Consider the following 19888-nt stretch of genomic DNA (forward strand, 5'->3'; position numbering starts at 1 on the left):
AATTGGAAAGGAAGAAGCAAAATTGTCCTTATTTGAAGATGACATGATACTGTAGATAGAGAACCCTAAGGATTCCACCAGAAAACTACTAGAACTGAAATGAATTCAGTAATGTAGCAGGATACAAAATAAATATACAGAAATCATTTGCATTTTTATATAGCAAGAATGAACTGTCAGAAAGGGAAACTAATAAAGTTATTTCATTTACAATTGCATCAAAAAAGACCTAGGAATAAATTTAACCAAGGAGGTGAAAGACCTGTACTCGGAAAATTATAAGACACTGAAGAAAGAAATTGAAGAAGATACAAATAAATGGTAGTATATACTGTGCTCATGGATAGGAAGAATTAGCATCATTAAAATGTCTGTACTACCCAAAGCAGTCTATAGATTCACCACATTTCTTATCAAAATAATGACGTTTTCGCAGAACTACAACAAATAATCCATAAATTTATGTGGAACCACAAAAGAACCCCAAATAGCCACAGCAATCTTGAAAAAGAACAAAATTAGAGGTGTCATGATACCTGATATCAAACTATACTACAAGACTATCATAATTGGGTATTAAAATGTTTGTGGGTCAGTGCAACAGAATAGAGAGCCCAGAAATAAACCCACACCCATATAGTCCTTTAATATATGACAGAGGTGGCAGGGACAGTGAGGTAATGAAGTCTATTCAGTAAATGGTGTTGGGAAAATTGGGCACATTATATACAGTAAATGAAATTAGACTACCTTCTTACACCACATACAAGAATAAACTTTAAATGGGTTAAAGACTTAAATGTGAAACTCAAAACAATAAAACTCCTAGAAAAAGACATAGTAAAATCTTATGACATTTCTGTTAGTAATATTTTCTTCTGATTTATCTTCTGGGGCAAGGGAAACAAAAGAAAAAAGAATGGGACTACATTGAAATTTCAGTGCTTTTAGTTTCTTGAATTGTTGAGTAAAAGTGAAAGTACCAGTTTATATTACACTTTGATATGCTAAAGTTTTGTGTTGTAATTTCTAGGATAGCCAGTATGAGAGTAATAAAGGAGTATACAGCTATCCAATGAGGAAGAGAAAATAGTAATAAAAAAAGTTTTAAGGAAGAAATAAGAATGTAGAACATGTAAGACACATAGCAAGCAATGCTTTAACCTTAAAAATGTTACACTAAGAGAAAGAATCCAGTGACAAAAAGATCACATATGTGATGTCACTTACAACAAATATTCATAACAGGGAAATACAGAGGAAAGAAAGTACATTATGGTTGCTTGAGGCTAAGGTAGGGAGAGGTTGGGAGAGTGTGTAGGGGGAGGTAGTAGTTAACGAATATAGAGTTTCTTTATGAGGTGATTGAAAAGTTATAAAATAGATTGTGATTTGGTTGTACCTATCAGTAAATATACTAAAAGACATTGGATTTTGCACTTTAAATTGGCTTATTATATAATGGTATATGAATTATGTATCAGTAAAGATCATTTTAAAAAACTTTTAAAACAATTGTATAGAAATTCCTGGAATTGTAAAATATAATAAATGAAAATTTCACTACAGGGGCTTTACAGAAATTTGATTAGATAGAAGAAATAATGAATGAACTTGAAGATAGATCAAATGAGCTTATCCAGTGTATGATAAAGCAAGAGAAAAGAAATGAAGAAAAATGAATAGAGACTAAGATGTGTGGGATACCATCAGCTATACCCTTGTAAACATCATGTGATTCCCAGAAGGTAAAGAGAAAATATAGGAGGAAAAGAATGTTGGAAGAAATAATAGCCTGCATTTCCCAAATTTGAAGAAAAACAATAACCAACTCATCCAAGAAGGCCAATGAACCCTAAGTAAGAAACCTAAAGATATCCCTATCTAGACACATCCCAGTAAAACTGCTGGAAGGCCAAGAGGGTATTCTGAAAGCACCAAGAGAAAGACATTTACTATGTTCAAGGCATCTTCAATAAGATGAAGAGCTGACTTCTCTCTTTAGAAATTATGGAGGCCAGAAGGCAGTGGAATGCCATATTGAAAACGATGTAAGGGAGGTAGAATCAAGAATTCTGTACCAAGAAAAGCTATCTTACAATGAAGGAGAAACATTGATAATATGCTCAGTGAAAGAAAAGCTAAACATAAAGAGTCATATTTATATTCCATTTCTGTGGGATATCCAGAGTAGGTAAATCCATTGAAACAAAAAAGAGATTGATTACTGGTTTCCAAAGAATGAGGACATGGGCAGCAATGTGGAGTTACTCCTAATTGGGTAGTGGGTTCTTCTAGGCATGATGAAAATATTATGGAATTAAATAGTGTTGATAGGTCCATACTTTTGTGAATATTCTAAAAACACTGAGCTTCTGGTCAAGATGGTGATGTAGGTAAACACAGCTTGACTCCTTGCATAACCAAATCAAAATTACAACTAAATTATAGAATAACCATCATTCAGAACCATCACAAAACAAGCTCAATGGAAGTCTTACAACTACGGGATTAAAGAAGAAATTGCATGGAGACTGGTGGTGGGGGGTGGGCGGAGACATGGAACTGGCTGGTCCCACACCCATGTGTGGCAGATAAAAATTCAGAGAGATATTTCAGGAGCAAGGATTCCCATCCCCACACCAGACCTGCCAGCCCAGGGTTCCAGGGCCAGGAAGATAAATTTCCATAACTTCCAACTGTAAAAAACCAGCAGGGGTTAAGGCTGTAGAAGACAGAAACTTCTGGAGTCCAAGGCAGTTCCTCTTAAAGGGCCCACATGCAGACTTAGTTGGACTCACTCCCTCTGATCTCCATGTGTGGAGGCAGCACATTGAAAGGTATCAGAGATCTATGGAGAAGACTGAATTGTCTGGCATCAGGGCGAGAATGGGGGGCAGCTTTCTCTTAGACAGAATTGCTGGCAGAGGCCATTGTTCCTTTTCTGAGCCCTGCCCACCCAACTCTCAGGCTCACCCAAGCTGTTTTCAGTGGCTTTTCCATATGAATGGCTTGTTTTGGTTGATGCTTCAGGTTTTCCTTAATTCTCTCAAACAAGTTTTACCTGGCTTGAGTGAGCCCTGTACCTCTTGTTAAGTTGCTCCAGGAACTGGTACTAACAGCAGCTGGCCTTGGTTCACAGCTTGGCCTTGCCTAGGAACCTCCAAGCCTGGCACAAATAGCAGCCATCTGCAGGTTTCTTTGTAGCTTATATTGTGTGATCTGGACAGAACACAGGCAGTGGCTGACCTTCAACATGCCAACACTAATCAAGGCTCAATTGCCAGAGGAGGGTGTACACAGCCCACACATTGGGCACACCTCGAGTACCCAGCTTGGGTAATAGGGGATGATGTGCCAGTGGGTCCTACAAGGACACTTACTACAAGTAGACACTTACTACAAGTAGGCTACTTTACCAAACCTGGAAGATGTAACAGCTCTACCTAATACATAGAAATAAACACAGGGAGGCTGCCAAAATGAGGAGACAAACATGGCCCAAATGAAAGAACATAACAAAACTCCAGAAAAAGAACTAAACAAAATGTAGACAAGCAATCTAATAGATGTAGGGTCAAAACACTGGTTATAAGGATGTTCAGTGAACTTAGGACCTCAGCAGCACAAAAAAGATCCAGTCCAAAATGAAAGATACACTAATTGAAATAAAGAACAATTTACAGGGAATCAGCTGTAGAGTGGTTGATGGTGAGAATCAAATCAGCTATATGGAATATAAGGAAGCAAAAAACAACCAGTCAGAACAGCGAAAAGAAAAAAGGAAAAAAAAATGAGAATAGTGTAAGGAGCTTCTGGGACAACTTTAATTTTGCCAACAGTCATATGGAGATATGGAAGGAGAAGAGAAAGAAAGAAAATGGAAATCTATTTGAAAAAATAATGACAGAACTTCTCTGACTTGCTGAAGGAAATTCACAAGTCCAGGAAGTGCAAGGACTCCCAAACAAGTTGGACCCAGAAAGACCCACACCATTGTAATTTCCAAGGTAAATGCCAAAGGTTAAAGACAATCTTAAAAATAGCAGGAGAAAAGCAGTTAGTTGCCTACAAGGGAGCTCCCATAAGACTGTCAGCTGATCTCTCAAAAGGAAATTTGCAGGCTAGAAGAGGTTGGCAAGAAATTTTCAAAGTGATGAAAAACTAGTACCTACAACTAAGATTATGCAGCAAAACCAGCATTTAGAATTGAAGGACAGAGAGAGGTAGAGCTTCCCAGACAAGAAAAAGCTAAAGGAGTTCATCACCACCAGACTAGTATTATATGAAATGTTAATGGATCTTGAAGAAGAAGAAGAACAAAAAATGGCAATAAATAGATGTTTATCCACAATTGAATCTACAAAACAAATAAGTAGAACAAAAACAGAAATGTAGAGAATGTTTTGATGGTTGCCAGATGGGAGAGGGATCGGGGGATTCATGGGCAAAAAAGGTGAAGGGATTAAGAAGTACAAATGGTAGTTACAGAAGTGTCGCTAGAGTGGGAAGTACAGCACAGGGAATAGAGCAGCCAGAGGCATATAGATGCATGACCCATGGACAACAGTTGTGGGGATTGCTTGAGAGTGTGGCTGGGGTCTGGGTAGGGGTAGGCAAAGGGGGGAAAATTGGGACAACTGTGGTAGTGTAAACAATAAAATACCTTTAAGAACACTGAATTGTACAACTTAAAAATACTGAAATTTATGGTATGTGATTTGTATATATTTCAATTTTTAAAAAAATGGAAAAATTAAGATATTCTCAGATCTTCCTGTGGAAATGAATTGACACTAGATAGTAACTCATATCCACATGAATAGATAAATGCCATGAGAAAAGACAACTATGTAGATAAATCTGAAAGAGGTAAAAATGCATTTTTGTTTCTAACTTTTCTTCTGTAATTTCAGAGACAAATACAAAAGGCTATAAATATAAATCCGAGTAGATATACATACAATATTTAATGATGTAATTTGTATGACAGAGAAGAGGGAATGGAGCCATATAGGAACAAACTTAAAATATTAATGAAGTTAATTTTGTATTAACCAAGTGAAATGGTTTTAAGTCAATATGTTAATTGTAATCTCCAATGGGAACACTAAGAAAATAAATCACAATAAAGGAATTAAAATGGTAACTTGAAAATGTCTATTTGATACAAAATAAAGGTGTCAGGGGAAAATAGAGGAACAAAAAAGATGTAAAAGCACATGGAAAACAAGCAGTAAAATGGCAGGTGTAAGTATTAGCTTACCGTAATTACCTAAGTGTAAACAGACTAAAAACTATTCAGAAAGAGATTAACAGAATGGATTAAGTAAAAATATGTAGGTGTACTTTCTATAGAAGGCACATTTTAGTTTCAAAGACTAAGTTGGAAGTAAAAGCATGGGACAAGATACATCATGCAAATAGTAACCAGCAGAAAGCTGGTGTGGTTATACTGCCAGAGGAAGTAGACTCTAAGATACCAGTTGTCACTGAGGCAAGGAAGGACATTTTATAGTGGCAAACATGTCTTCACAAGGAAGACATAACAAACATATGTGAACCTAACAGTACAGACCCAACATACATGAAACAAATAACATAAATGAAGGATGAAATAGACAATTCAACAATAATAGTTGAAGACTTCAAAACTCCCATTTTCAATAATGGATAAACAAGTAGGAAAAGATTAACAAAAAAAAATAGACTTGAACAACACTATGATCCCCCTCACCATAACACGTCTGTAGGACACTCCACCCAACAAAAGAATACATGTTCAAGTGTACATGACACACTTCACGAGAGACCACGTCAGGCAAACAAGCCTCAATAAATTTAGAAGGATTAAAATCATATGAAATTAAAAATAGGTAAATTTAGGAAATTCACAAATATATGGAAATTAAACAATACTCATTAATAACCATGGGGTCAAAGAAGAAATTAAAGAGGGAAATAAACTGTTTTGAGATGAGTAAAAATAAACACAACATGCCCAAACCTGTAGATGTAGGTAAAGCAGAGCTTAATGGAACACTTGTAAACACATTAAAATTTTTTTTACTTTTTTGGGTTTTTAAAATTTTTTTCTTGTAAGAATCTCCTGCCATATTCCTGTTCTTCACACAATAGGTGGTTCTTTTCCACTTGCCTCACTTGGTATTTTCCTTTGCCTGGTTTATGCTTCTCAAGACACATCTGCTACTTTTTCCATGAGTTGATTCCTAATCAGCTTGTGAGCCCTTAATCGTCTGAATCCTCACAACAGTACCTGTCATAGCACTTAAGAGATTTGGTCATATGCTCTTTCTGTTTCCTTGTGTAAATAAACGGCTGCTTCACTGATCACACCCTGCTCCTCCGACTTGGCAGTAATGGGAAAACATCCAGGTGGGAAAGAAGTGGCCAGACTCTTGTCTACGTCTTCATCCCCAGAGATTTTCCATCTGTCTGACATTTCTCGGGCTGATTCCTGTCTTCACTACCGCACTGTATTAAAGGATTATGCTCCTCACTCATTCTGGCTAAGCTTGCACACACTCTACTCGTACCTTTTGTCACATAGTTGAGGTGAACTTGGAAACAATTATAATTGACTAAAGGTTCATGGAAATAAACACAGATCAATAGAGAACTGTGTAACCTGGCTTAATCTAAAAAATAAAGCTTCTTAATTTAAAAGCATACAGTAAGATACCACCTCACACACACTAGGATGGCTAAAATTGAGAAGGTAAAAGTGCTGTCAGGGACATGGGGAAATGAGAACCCTCGTGTACTGCTGGTGGGATTTGAAACCGGTGGAACTGCTTCGGAGAGCCACCTGGCACTTCCTCTGGATGTTTGCAGGGAGTTACCACATGACCAGTGCCTTCACTTCTAGGTACATACCCCAAAGAAATAAAGACGCGTCCTCACAGAAACTTTCACACAAGTGTTTATTATACCAGTATTATTAATAATAGCCAAAAATAGAAACAGTCCAAATGTTGGTCAACTGATGAATAGCCAGACAAAAGGTGACACATCCTGCAATAGATTATTATTGATGAAACCAATGAAGGACTGGCGACGCAGTCCTGCAACATGGAAGAACTGTAAAAACATTATATTGAGTCAGATTAATTAGTCACAAAGGGCCACATATGACTAATTCTGTTTGCCTAGAATACCCAATCCAAAGAAACAGAAAATAGGTTACTTCTGTCCTAGGGGTTGGTTTGGGAGCAATAGAAGTGACTGGTAATGGGTATGAGATTGCCTTTGTGGCAATAAATACGCTTGTTCTCAAGTTAGGTTGTGGGGATTTTTGCACAGTTTTACAATGTGGAAACATTTGTATTTTATACCTTAAAAGGGTAACTTTGATGGTTTAGCAAATTATATCAGTTTTTAAAAAGTATTCCTCAATCTCCTAGCCTTAAAAGGAGGTAACTGTGGAATCAGCAGAATCAGCTGCCAGAGGAAAAAGATTTAAAGGCCTGGCTTATTTCCCTAGGCCTCTGTTCTTCCTCTCATGCCACCCAGATCTAAAACCTTTACCTGGGTATTTTAATATTTTGTCCAGCTTTTCCCATTGTCCTCAGCTGCAGGGTTTCTCCTGGTTTTCCACCTGAAGCCTCATAGGCAGCTTAAGCCCATCTATGGCTTTATTTAATATTTAATATTTAGATTTATATCTCTAGTCCAACAGTTCTCAAGATTTTTTATCTAAGGAACCCTTAGGTCTTAACATGTGAGTTTGCATGCCAATGTTTCCTTCCAAGTATGAAAATCAAAACTAAGCTGCGTTCTTGATTTAGCTTCATCCTTCATGATGACTAATCACCAGATGTTGAAAGTGCACCTGTTATGTGGCTTGAGCTTTAAGACGATTGAATTCAGCTCAGGTTAATTCAGACCCCATTGGTGCTAATGTGGCTGTGCCTGTGGCTATGACTACATAGGGCTGGACTGGTCGTGACTTAGTATTTGACCCAAGAACTGTAAGGGAGCAGGCCAAGGTATTTCCTTTGGCATTAGAAGTGGCAGGCCACTGTAGAATGTAAGAGTACAGGTTCTTTCTGCTTTTCAATTCCGCTTGCACTTCCCTCATTGCAGCAGAATTGGGAAGAGATCGGGGTGGAGAGTTATCTTCAGCAAGTGATTATTGTTTTGAGGGATCTTCCAGACTTAAGCCTGCCCTTTCTGCAGCCACGATTGCAGATGGCTTGCCTGGTCTCTTATTCTTCCTTTATTTCCAGTGTTTTAATTGAGTCAATACACATAACAAAATTTGCCATCTTAACCATCTTTAAGTATACAGTTCAGTACTGTTGAATACATTCATGATGTTGTGCAGCCATCACCATCGTCTGTCTCCGTACTTTTCATCTTGTGAAACTGGAATGCTGTGCCCATCAAATACCAACTCCCCATTCTTTCTTCCCCTCAGCACCTGGCAGCCACCATTCTGCTTTCTGTCTCCATGAATTTGACCACTCTGGGTACCTCATATAAATGTAATCATACAGTATTTGTCTTTTCGTGACTGGCTTCTTTCACCTAGCATATCTCAAGGTTCTTCCACGTTGTCAGCTATAACAGAATTTCCTCCCCTCTTAAGGCTGAATAATTCATTGTGTGTATATAGCACATTTTGCTTATCCATTCATCTGTCAATGGACATTTGAGTTGCTTCCATGTTGTAGCTATTGTGACTAATACTGCTATGAACATGGCGGTACCTATATCTTTTCAAGACGGCTCTCAGTTTTTTAGAGTATGTGTCCAGAAGTGGAATTGTTTGATCATATGATCAGCCTAGTTTTAATTTTGAGGGACTGCCATACTCTTTTCTACAGTGGCTATACCATTTTATAGGGGTTTCAATTTCTCCATGTTCTCTGTTTTCCCCCCATTATTAGCCACCCTAAATAGGTGTGAAATGGTATCTCATTTTAGTTTTGATTTGCATTTCCCTGATGATTCTTTCTTCAATTCTGTGAGTTTTTGTTTTATATATTTTGATGGTCTATCATTTAGCTGTGTAATAATTGTATCTTCTTACACTATTGAGCCTTTTATTAATGTATAATGACCCTTTTTGTCTCTTACAACCTTTTTTATTTAAAGTATTTTTAACCTTTTTCATCTAAAGTCTATTTTGTCTGATATTAGTATAGCCAACCCTGGTCTCTTTCTGTAACTACTGGAATATCTCTTTCCATTCTTCCATGTTCAGTCAGTTTGTCTTTAACTGAGCCTGTTTTTTTTTTTAATTTTTTAAATCCTCACCTGAGGATATGTTTATTGATTTTTAGAGAGAGAGAAACATCAATGTGAGAGAGAAATGGCAATCTTTAGTTGTCTCCCATGTGTGCCCTGACCAGGCAGCGAACCTGCAACCTTGGTGTATAGAATGACACTGCAGCCGACTGAGCCACTTGGCCAGGGCAGTTGGATCCTTTTATTTATTCTGTCAATCTCTGTCTTTTGGTCACAATGTTTAATTTATTTACACTTAAAGCAATTGCTGATAAGGAGGGACTTCTGTCATTTTTCTGTTTGTTTTCTATATGCCTTACAGATTTTTTGTTCCTTGTTTACTGCCTTATTATTTTTGTGTTCAGTTGATTTTTTGTAATGCACTGGTTAAATTCCTTTCTCATTTCCTTTTGTGTATGTTCAATAGCTATTTTCTTTATGGTTACTATGGAGATTTCATTAACATCCTAAAGTTGTAACACTCTAATTTGACTTTATAGCAGCTTAACTTCGATAACAAGATAAAAATTCTACTCCTTTCAGTTGTTATGTTACAAAATTACATCTTTATGCATCATATGTCCCAATATGTAAACAATTCTTTTAAATCTATTTGTCTTATATAAAAATCATAAGTTACAGTAATATTCTAGGTTTTAGACTAACACTTTTTTTCTTTAAATGTGCAGTCTCTTAAATCAAGTAGAAAACAAAAAGTATAGTACAAGCCACTGTTACAATCATACTGATTTTATAATTGCTCATGTATTTTTTTTCCTTATTGGGATCTTTATTTCTCCACATGGCTTCACATTCCTGTCTAGCATTCTTTCTTTTCATTCTTGTATGGCATGCTCATTGGTAATGAAGTCCTTCAGCTTTTGCTTATCTGGGAGTGTCTTAATTTCTTCCTCACTTTCGTAGGAGTGTTTTGCCAGGTAAAGGTTTTGGATGAGTGTTTTTCCCTTTGGCCCATTGAATGTATCAGCACACTACATTCTGGTCTCCAAAGTTTCTGATGAACAGTTTGCTGATAATCTAATTGAGGATCCCTTTTATGTGATGATTTGCTTCTATCTTGCTACTTTCAAGATTCTTTATCTTTGGATTTTGAAAATTAGATCATGTGTCTTGGTGTGAGTTTGTTTTTTATTTTAAAAATTATTTTATTGATTCTTAGATAGAGAAGGAGAAAAATATTGATGTGTTGTTCCACTTATTTATGCACTCATTGGTTGCTTCTTTTATGTGCCCTGACCAGAGATCAAACCTGTAGATCGAACTTGATGACACTCTAACCCACTGAGCTACCTGGTCAGGGCAGTGTGGGCTTCTTCCAGTTCACAATATTTAGAGTTTATTGAGCTTCTTGAATATTTATATTATTGTCTTTTATCTAATTTGGGAAGTTGTCAGCCATCATTTCTTTGAATATCCCCTGTTCCTCTTTCTTCTCCTTCTGGGTCTCTCACAATGTGTATGTTGACTGGCTGGTGTCCCACAGGTCTCTTAGGCTGTCTTTTCTTCCTTCTTTTTTCTTTCTGTTCCTTAGACTCAATAATTTCCATTGTCCTATCTGCAAGTTCACTGATTTTTTTTCTGCCTGCTCAAATCAGCCTTTGAATTTGTCTAGTGAATTTTAAAATTTCAGTTAATGTACTTTTCAGCTTCAGAATTTCTTTTTGATTGATTTTTAGGTTTTCTCCTTTTTGATAGTTCCATATTTAACATATTGTTTTCTTTGCCCTCTGGATACCTTTTAGTTCTTTGAGCATCTTTAATATGGTTGTTTTGCCCTGGCTGGTGTAGCTCAGTGGATTGAGCGTGGGCTGCGAACCAAAGTGTCGCAGGTTCCATTCCCAGTCAGGGTACATGCCTGGGTTGCAGGCCATGACCCTCAGCAACCGCACATTGATGTTTCTCTCTGTCTCGCTATCTCCCTCCCTTCCCTCTCTAAAAATAAATAAATAAAATCTTTAAAAAATATATGGTTGTTTTAAAATCTTTGGCTAATGTATCTGCCATCAGATCTTGTTCAGTAACAATATTTGTCAATTTAATTTTTCCTTCAAATGGGTCGTACTTCCCTATTTCTTTAATGCCTTGTGACTTTTTCCAGCATATCCAGTTGAAAACTGGATATTTAACATGGTAACTCTGGAAATCAGATTGTCCTTCCCCAGTGTTTGCTGGGTTTTTTAAAAAACTGTGGTTGTGTGTGCCTGTGCTGGGGCTCCGCCAGCAGCATTAGTGCAAGGTCTTCCCAGGTCCCTGTGGAGCCTTTCCCCGGCACATGTGGTCACTCTCCAGTTTTCTCCCATACATGCAATTGTTTTGTAATATCCTAGTATTCAGTGTCTGACCCCTAAGAGAGGAAAAGGACAGAATGAATGAGGGCAGGGAGGAGTGGCCTCTGCCTGTGAAATCCTCTGGGAGTCCCTCCAGCTGGCAGGGGAAGTGCAGCAATAGGGGCTAGCAGCCTCTTTGTCCACCTTCTGGGATCAGGGGTAGCAGTCAACAGTCGGAGAACAGGTCCCGATGTTTATAAGACAGGGTCCGACAAGGTGGCTGACAGTAGGGGATGGGGGGCTGCCACTGTGCTAATTGCTGATACTAACTGCAGTTTACCCTCTGTGTCTTCCCTTGGAAGTCGCAAGCCTTCAACAGACTCTAACCAGAATGGTTACATCAGACAGATTCTGTAAGTGTAGTTGTCGTCTAGGTGGGCAGACAGATTCCTGCAGCTTCCTACTCAGTTGTGTCCCCAGAGTCCCATCTGTCTGGCCTCTTGTCAACCTGGTGAACTTCCCCAGACCTCAGGCCTCCTCGTTCTGCTGCCCACACTCACGCCTGGCATTTGTCCCTTGAAAGATGTGGCAGACTCCAGCCAGCAGAGTCTGCCTGTTGTGGCTGAAAGAGAAAATAAATGCACAGGAGACAGCAATCCTGTGGAGAAAAGGGGGGCGACATGGCTACTCTCTCAAGGGGAGAGTGCCAATGAATGCCTCAGCCACTCCCTCAAGAGGAGAGCGCCTCCACCCTTGCCTAGACAGGCTTTATTGTTTTTCTCAGGTCTTACATCAAAGAAAGATTTATTATCTATTACACAGAATATTATTGTCTACATTTTAGGTACATTCAAGGAAATGAAAATAACATGCAGAGGGGAATGGCGGCAAGCTGATTAGCTCTGTCCTTGTGAAAATTCACACAAGCTTTGGAAATTACCTTGAAAATAGACAATACACAGTTGTTGTTTTAGACCAGGGTGCTGGAGTTTTAGCAAGAGCAAGTTATAATAGTCTGTGTGTTTTTTCTAGGCCTGATTCCCACGGGAAAACTCAGTTTGAAGGTCTGGCTCCTGCCCACCACCTCATTTCTGTAGGTTTTCCATACAGAGCTGAGTCACAATTGCCAGATCAAAACAAACCAGTCCCCTACAGAAAGCTTCAGAAATCTACTGCTCACCTGTGAAGGCTCACCTCTCTGGACATTTGGCCATTAAGGTTTTCATGTCTGCTGGTCTTTGACAGTCTCAGATGTGTGCTTTTTATATTGTTTTGGATTTTCTGGTGTTACCCTGGGAATGGCAGTTTTCTGTATCGTTGGATATCCTGAACTGAAAGGGATCATTCATTCACTCTTAAACATCTTCAGTCTATTTTGTAGATCATTGCCAGAGTAGTCCTCTAAGTTTGGGACTGATGTATAGGTTGGTCCTCAGTCATTTACTTAACTCTTGTGCAGCCACAGTCTAAGGCCTCTGCTCATGCTCTACCTGGGACCTTTTACCCTTCTTTGCTGGCTGAATTGTCTGCTAATTCTTTCACCATCCCTTTTTCCTGAGGTGTAATACTTCTACCTCCAGAGAACAAATGTCTCATATTTCTCTGTTGTCACAGCATTTTACTTATACCTTAATTATGTTACTTACAGTGTATTACAGGCATTTGCTTTAGGTGTCTGTCTCCTGGTTCTCATTTGAGTTCCATGAATATTTGGATGGTACTGAAGTAATTTTCTAATTGTATGAGACTGGAACAGTGGCTCATAACTACTGGGTGTTAAGTGTGTCTGCTGTGAATGAATGGAGCCACCCGCTAGAGAACATCTCTGACGTCTAGCAGATACTTGTTTTCTGCTTGACCCTTGCCGTTGCCGTCAGGGCTAAGGATACCAAGCCCCCCAGGCACACTCCTGCCTTCAAGGCACTCATTAATTTATTGCTTTGTGTACTGGTTTAATAACATACAGTGCATTTAACATCTGTGTGTCCATATTGTGGTTTGTCATATATCCTGACCCTCCTTAGAACATAATTTTATCATTTATGAAGTGAGGAGAATGGACCAGATGGCTAGAAAACTTACTGTTGTTGACTATCAGTAGGTTTTAAGCTCCTTGATAATAGGAGTCCTGTCTTTCACATCTCCTGGAAGCTTATATAGGGCAAAGTATAGTGCCTCGTGCTCTAAATCATCATCATTGGAGTGTCACATCTCCAATTTTGCTAAAATTTGGTTAGCAAATTTTAAAGACAGAGCTGATATCAGTGAATACTTGAAATGAATTTCATTCTGTTTTTTTCATTCCATTGATACTGTTTTGTCCCTTGTCTGTGCTTAGGAATATCTGTATTTCCTTGATCTTACATATATACAGGGAGGGGCTAAGGCAGGTTTCATTTGCGAATACATGAAAACACAAAGTGTATTCTTGTTTATTACTTATTAGTCATTGTATTGTTTTCCACATGAACAACTGTACACCTGCTTTTGTCCCACCCTGTGTATATTTATTTTGCTTTTTACTTTATCCCTCTTAACAGCCCCAAGAAGAAGGTAAGGTAGTCATTTATCTCCATTTTTCAGCTGAGGAAACTGACTCCTGAAGGTCGTAGCTGAAAAGCAGCAGAGTCAGACTCAGTTCAGGTCTTCTGGCCCCAGATCCTGTGTCCTTCCTGTCTGTCTCCTCCTCTGTGACATCAGGGCTTCTTCCAGATCTAAACACCTGCGGCAGCTACCTGTTAACATAGCACACCAGTTAGGGGCGTCTGGGGAGTCGCAGAAATGTGCTGTCACATAATGGGAACTCACTGGTAAGGTCCTGGAGAGTCTCAGAGGGCTGGTGAGAAGGTTGAGAGTCCAACAGGGCAATGGATAGGAGCCAGGGTTGCCAGAATCAGAGATCTGAAGAGGCACTGCCACAAAGAGACCAAACTCCAAGTGACTTTTATTCTCCGCTCAAGATTCAGGGTGAGGGGGAAGCAGTCTGTGGGCACGGCTTGAGTCACTTCTGTGTCCTTTGGTTAGTGCAGTGTTTCCCAGCTGGGGCAGTTCTGTCCTTCCAGTGGGCACTGTTTGGAGATATTTTGGGTTATAACTGGCAGGGGGGCTGCTACTGGCATCTGTGGGTAGAGGCCAGAAATACTGCTAAATATCCTGTAGTGTCAGCCTCCAATAACAAAGAATTAACCAGCCCCACACATCAGTAGCGCTGAGGTTGAGAAAGCCTGGGTTTGGTTAGGGGAAGGCGCCTGATCCAGTAGTCCCTCTGGACTCATACTGGAAGCAGGAGGAAACTAAAGCCTCTTCCCCAAAAGGTGGAAGAGACACTAGATGGCCAAAACAACACCAACAAAAGACATGCTGCAAACTGGGGCAGCAGTTCTGATCTTGGAAGGTGAAGATGATTACATGTTTGTAAATGTCGTACTTGAGTGGCTCAGAAAAAAGGAACATTCATAAAATACCTTAAATCTGAACCTAGGCTCCCAAAAGGTTCTGGCTGATTATTTTTAAAAAGGGTTCTTTGAAATGAAACTTAAATTTTTATGTAGAGTAACCTATAAATAATACATAGCATGTGCATCTTTAATTCAGTGATAATTTGGGTTTTTGAGTGGAACTGTGAACAAAGACCCAGAGGAACCACACTCATAATCAGACTTCACTGACTGAAGCAAGTGAAAGCACTTTTCAGAGAACTCCTAGTGTGAAATGGAACAACCTGTTCTCTTGAACTACCGGAGTCAGACACAGTGAGAACATTTAAATTGATTTGAATCCCTGGACAGTTTACCGTGACTGTTAATTTACTTAGTTATAGTAAAACCATTTCACATTATACTTGATTGTAGGATGATATTTAGCAAAGTACCCTTTCGCTTGTTAGCAGCTTTGGATGTTGCTGATACTTACAAGCATGAGGATGTTGGGTCTGTGGGAAGTGGGGTCTGCATTAGAAGTTCTCTAGCAGCTCACCTTGTTCTCGGCCCAGATGGTAATTAGTGTTAAATCCAAGTAGGAGATTGATTCAGCCCGTCATTTTCCTACCTTCCTTCTAACTTTATTCACACTGTTTGAGGATGAGCCATATCATGTGACTTAACAACTTGCTTATTTCGCTTTTGTATTTTATTGATGGCTTTGCTGTACCAGGGCTTTACTGCCCTGAGGAAGTGTAGGAAGGACCAGAGCTTTCCCCTGCCCTCTGACACTCCTCGGTGTCTCCAGGCTGCTCAGAGCAAGCTGTTCACTGCCCTTGGGCGCTGGCCTTGGGGCTCTGCTCTCACCTCAGGAGGTGTCATTTCAGGTGAACCACTGTCTCCCAGAGAAGATTGTGGTGTACCGCGATGGAGTGTCTGACGGCCAGCTAAGGACAGTTGCCAACTATGAGATTCCTCAGCTACAGAAGTGTTTTGAAGCTTTTGAGAATTACCAGCCCAAGATGGTGGTATTTGTAGTTCAGAAGAAAATCAGCACCAATCTGTACCTGGCTGCTACCGAGCACTTTGCAACTCCCTCCCCCGGGACTGTGGTAGATCATACAATCACCAGCTGCGACTGGTAAGTAGACAAAACGTGGCATTTAGTGGGAATAGGTTGCAGAAGTCACTCATTCCCTGGGTATGGCAATGGGCAGGTTGCCTGGAGAGATGTGGAATAGAATCCTCAGAGATTTTACTGTTAAAAAATAAAGCTTTAATGGGGATGTAAAGTACAGCATAGGAAATATAGTCAATGATATTGTGATAACTATGTATAGTGTCAGGTAGATACTGGAAATACTATTTCTAGTGGGGAACACGTTGTAAAGTACATGATTGTCTGACCACTATGCTGTGCACCTGAAACTAATATAAAATAATACTGCATGTAAACTGTAATGGAGAAGATGGTTCAGTCTTTAAAATAAATAAATAAATAAATAAATAAATAAATAAATAAATAAAAGTTTTAGTCCCGACTAGTGTGGCTCAGTGGGTTGGGCATTGTCCTGCAAAGCAAAAGGTCGTCGGTTCGATTCCTAGTCAGGGCACATACCTGGGTTGTAGGTTTGGTCCCCAATCCAGACGTGTGTGAGAGGCTACCACACACTGATGTTTCTCTCCCTCTCTTCCTCCCTCCCTCCTCCCTCCCAATAAATAAATGAATGAATAAATAAAGCTTTAAAAACTATTAGAAAAAAACCAAAAGTTTTTACCTCTCAGGTATAAAATGGTGAGCATATATTCTTAAGATCCATGCTTCATCTTCTGCACACAGATACGGAAGTTTCTACCATGATTCTTGAACAGCTTGTTGAGTCAGTAGACCTGAGTTCTAGTTATGGTTTGGTCCCTGTGTGTTCTCGAGCCAGTTCTTTAACCTCGCTGAGCCTTAGGTGAAGGAGCTGCAATGATATCCAGGTCTTTTCCACCTCTGTGTGGTCAAATCCGACCACATCATTGCTCTGTCCTTTTTCCTTTCCAGGGTGGACTTCTACCTCCTTGCCCACCATGTACGACAGGGCTGCGGCATTCCTACACACTACGTGTGTGTTCTCAACACTGCGAACCTGAGCCCTGATCACATGCAGAGGTGAGCCAACCCGTGCTCCCTCTTTCTTGCTCGGGCCTGCTGGCTACCCCCAGGAGTATTTACCCCTTGACTTACTTTGTGTCTTTCATAATAATGCTGTCCTTTTTAGGAGTAATTGGTAATCCTGTTGTACATTAAATTTACTGGAAGAGCTTAAAAAAATATGCTGATGCCCAAGCTTCACCCCTGAGCATTCTGAGGCATTTATGTTTTTAAAAGTGCTCTTGATGATTATGAGATACAGGCTACTCTGAGATCCAAAACCCTTAAGCTCAGACTATATAAGTAATTTGCCGGGGTACTAACCCTTCTGCAGCCTCTCCTTGAGACAAAAAATATTTTTTTGTCTTTGTTTTGATATAAAAACAGGGGGCACCTAAAGTGGGGGAATTGACTTGTGTCTTCCATACTCACAAATGGTGGAAATAGAAACAGTTGCACTTAAAAATAATGATTCCCAAAATTGCGACATGTAAAAAAAATAAATTAAAAAGAGGTACATCTTGTATCCTTGGTGCCCCAGTTTCTGGAAAGTCCACACCCGTAAGTGCAGGACCTCGTCCCAGAATGACGGTAGGAAGTAATAAGGATCATATTTTCTTCTTGGCCTGCAGGTTGACTTTCAAACTGTGCCACATGTACTGGAATTGGCCTGGCACCATCAGAGTTCCAGCTCCTTGCAAGTATGCGCACAAACTGGCTTTCCTGTCAGGACAGATCTTGCATCATGAGCCAGCCATCCAGCTGTGCGAGAACCTGTTCTTCCTGTGACCGGGCCACCCGGATATGGGCTGATTAGAGGGATTAGACTTCTGAGCTCAGCTGTGACTCCTGCAGGATCCAGGGGTTTTCATGTTGATGTTTTCCCTTTCGCCAGCCTAGTAGGATAAGATACTTTTTTGCCTGTTTTTTTCTCTTTTAAACCTGGTATCACCAAGAAGTGAGTTCCATTCTAAGTATCAGCTGGAAATTGCCTGGTTGCCTTTGTAAAGTAAACGGGGGTGATAGTGCTGCTGTGCACAGGACCCTTGAAGGACTTGCAGAGCCAACAGGAGCTGCAGAACCACCAGTCACACATAGCTCTGCTCACTAAGCAGGTCCTATTTCTGGTACCGGAAGTGATAATGAAGTCACTGCCACCACCAAATTTCTTAAAGCAGAGAGTTACTTTATCTGGGCAACTGGGAAAAGTAATAACAACGCCTATGAGGCAAAGTTTTTCAGGATACTGCTGTTACTGGCAAGTGTGACACATACTAGGAAAACCAGCTGGTGGTATAATCAGGCCCTTGCTGGCCTGATCTCTGGGGATTGAGTGTGTGGCACCTGTAACCTGAGCAGACCTTGAAAGGTGGTTCAGGTCTCCCCTGTGAGAGGCCAGGTAATGTTTTTCTGTGTATTTCAGTTACTTCACAGTAGACCATGGTGATTTCTTCCTCTGCCCACCACATCTTTGTTCTTTGTAACTGATTTTTATTTTTCAGTTTTTAATTTCTTTTTTTTTATTTTAGAGAGAGAGAGAGAGAGAGAAACATTGACTTGATTCACTTATTCATGCATTCATTGGTTGATTCCTGTATGTGCCCTGACTAGGGTGTCAAGCCTGCAACCTTGGTGCATCAGGACAATGCTCCAACCAACTCAGCTACCTGGCCAAGGCCATAAATTTCAGTTTTCAAATTAAGAATCAGAACAGGTGAAATTAAACCACAAGGAAGGTTTATGATGCGGTGTAAGCTTTTCTTGAACCTTTCTCCCGGTTGTATGGCCTTCTTTTCTGTTGCTATATGTTTGTAAATTGAATCATTCATTTTCCTAACTCAATAACCTTTTCCTGGATGTTGGCTCATTTTGTTAGGAAATTTTCTGAATCCAGGGTGAAGTTGGCTTTGGAAAGCATGAAACTTCTGCCAAAGTGCAGACATTTCAGTTGAGAAAGTTGTCACTGTGCCTGTGGGTTTCAGTGTTTGGGGGAAGCACTGGTTTTTATGTTTACTTTCCCTGTTTTAAAATCTTCTTTCAGTCCTTTCAGGATTACTTCATTCTTACTGTGCTTTAAGTGGGTTTTAAAATCCAGTTTTATTTAACCTTTTCAAATTTTTACTTACTTAATTTGTGGAGTGATGGCAGGAGGGGAAAAGTCAGAAATTCCTATTTTATATGACAGTAAGAAGAGAAACTTCAGCTTAAAACTCCTCAGAAGAAAACCAAGCAAACTGTCGGTTTGTCACAGAGCTCAGCAGCAGTTGAGGAGCTCTGGGTATTGCTGGTCCTCAAGTGCACCCTGGTCTTGTGTGGAGTGCAGAACGTGCAGGGGAAGACCTGGAATGTAAAAACCATAGGATCAAGAAAATTGGAGCACTGGTCTCTGTCAGTGTTCTCTTTGGAAGCATTTGGAGTTGCTCTTCAGAAGTTGGATTTCTTAATACTCATTTTTCTCTTACATAATAAAAAAACACTTCAATATAATACAAAAATTTCTTCACTTTTTATTCTTGGTTTTCTTGCTTTGCTTTTCAGTCTTTTTTTTTTTAAGATTTTATTTATTTTTAGAGACGGGGGAGGGAGAAAGATGGGGAGAGAGATTGATCAGTTGCCTCCTACACACCTCCAATCTGGGACCTGGCCCTCAACCCAGGCATGTACTCTGACTGGGAATTGAACTGGGGACCTTTTGGCTTGCAGGACAATGCTCAACCCACTGAGCCACACCAATCAGGGTTGTTTTTCAGTCTAGTGCAAAATGGTTGAGTCACCAAGTAGGAAATAAAAAC

The 19888-nt window shown here is 39.7% G+C and overlaps 1 protein-coding gene across 1 annotated transcript in view; it reads left to right on the forward strand.

Moving 5' to 3' along the window:
• Nucleotides 1-19583, forward strand: part of PIWIL2 (piwi like RNA-mediated gene silencing 2) — a 67340-nt gene extending 47757 nt beyond the window's left edge. Inside the window, exons 20-22 of the mRNA XM_036032670.1 lie at nucleotides 15847-16100; nucleotides 17007-17114; nucleotides 17729-19583. Of these exons, the coding sequence (XP_035888563.1) occupies nucleotides 15847-16100; nucleotides 17007-17114; nucleotides 17729-17885 (519 nt within the window). The 3' untranslated portion in view covers nucleotides 17886-19583. The remainder of the gene's footprint in view (nucleotides 1-15846; nucleotides 16101-17006; nucleotides 17115-17728) is intronic.
• Nucleotides 19584-19888: the final 305 nt, after the last annotated feature.

The sequence above is a fragment of the Phyllostomus discolor genome, chromosome 8 (genome assembly GCF_004126475.2).
Source record: "Phyllostomus discolor isolate MPI-MPIP mPhyDis1 chromosome 8, mPhyDis1.pri.v3, whole genome shotgun sequence".
Lineage (NCBI taxonomy): Eukaryota > Metazoa > Chordata > Mammalia > Chiroptera > Phyllostomidae > Phyllostomus > Phyllostomus discolor.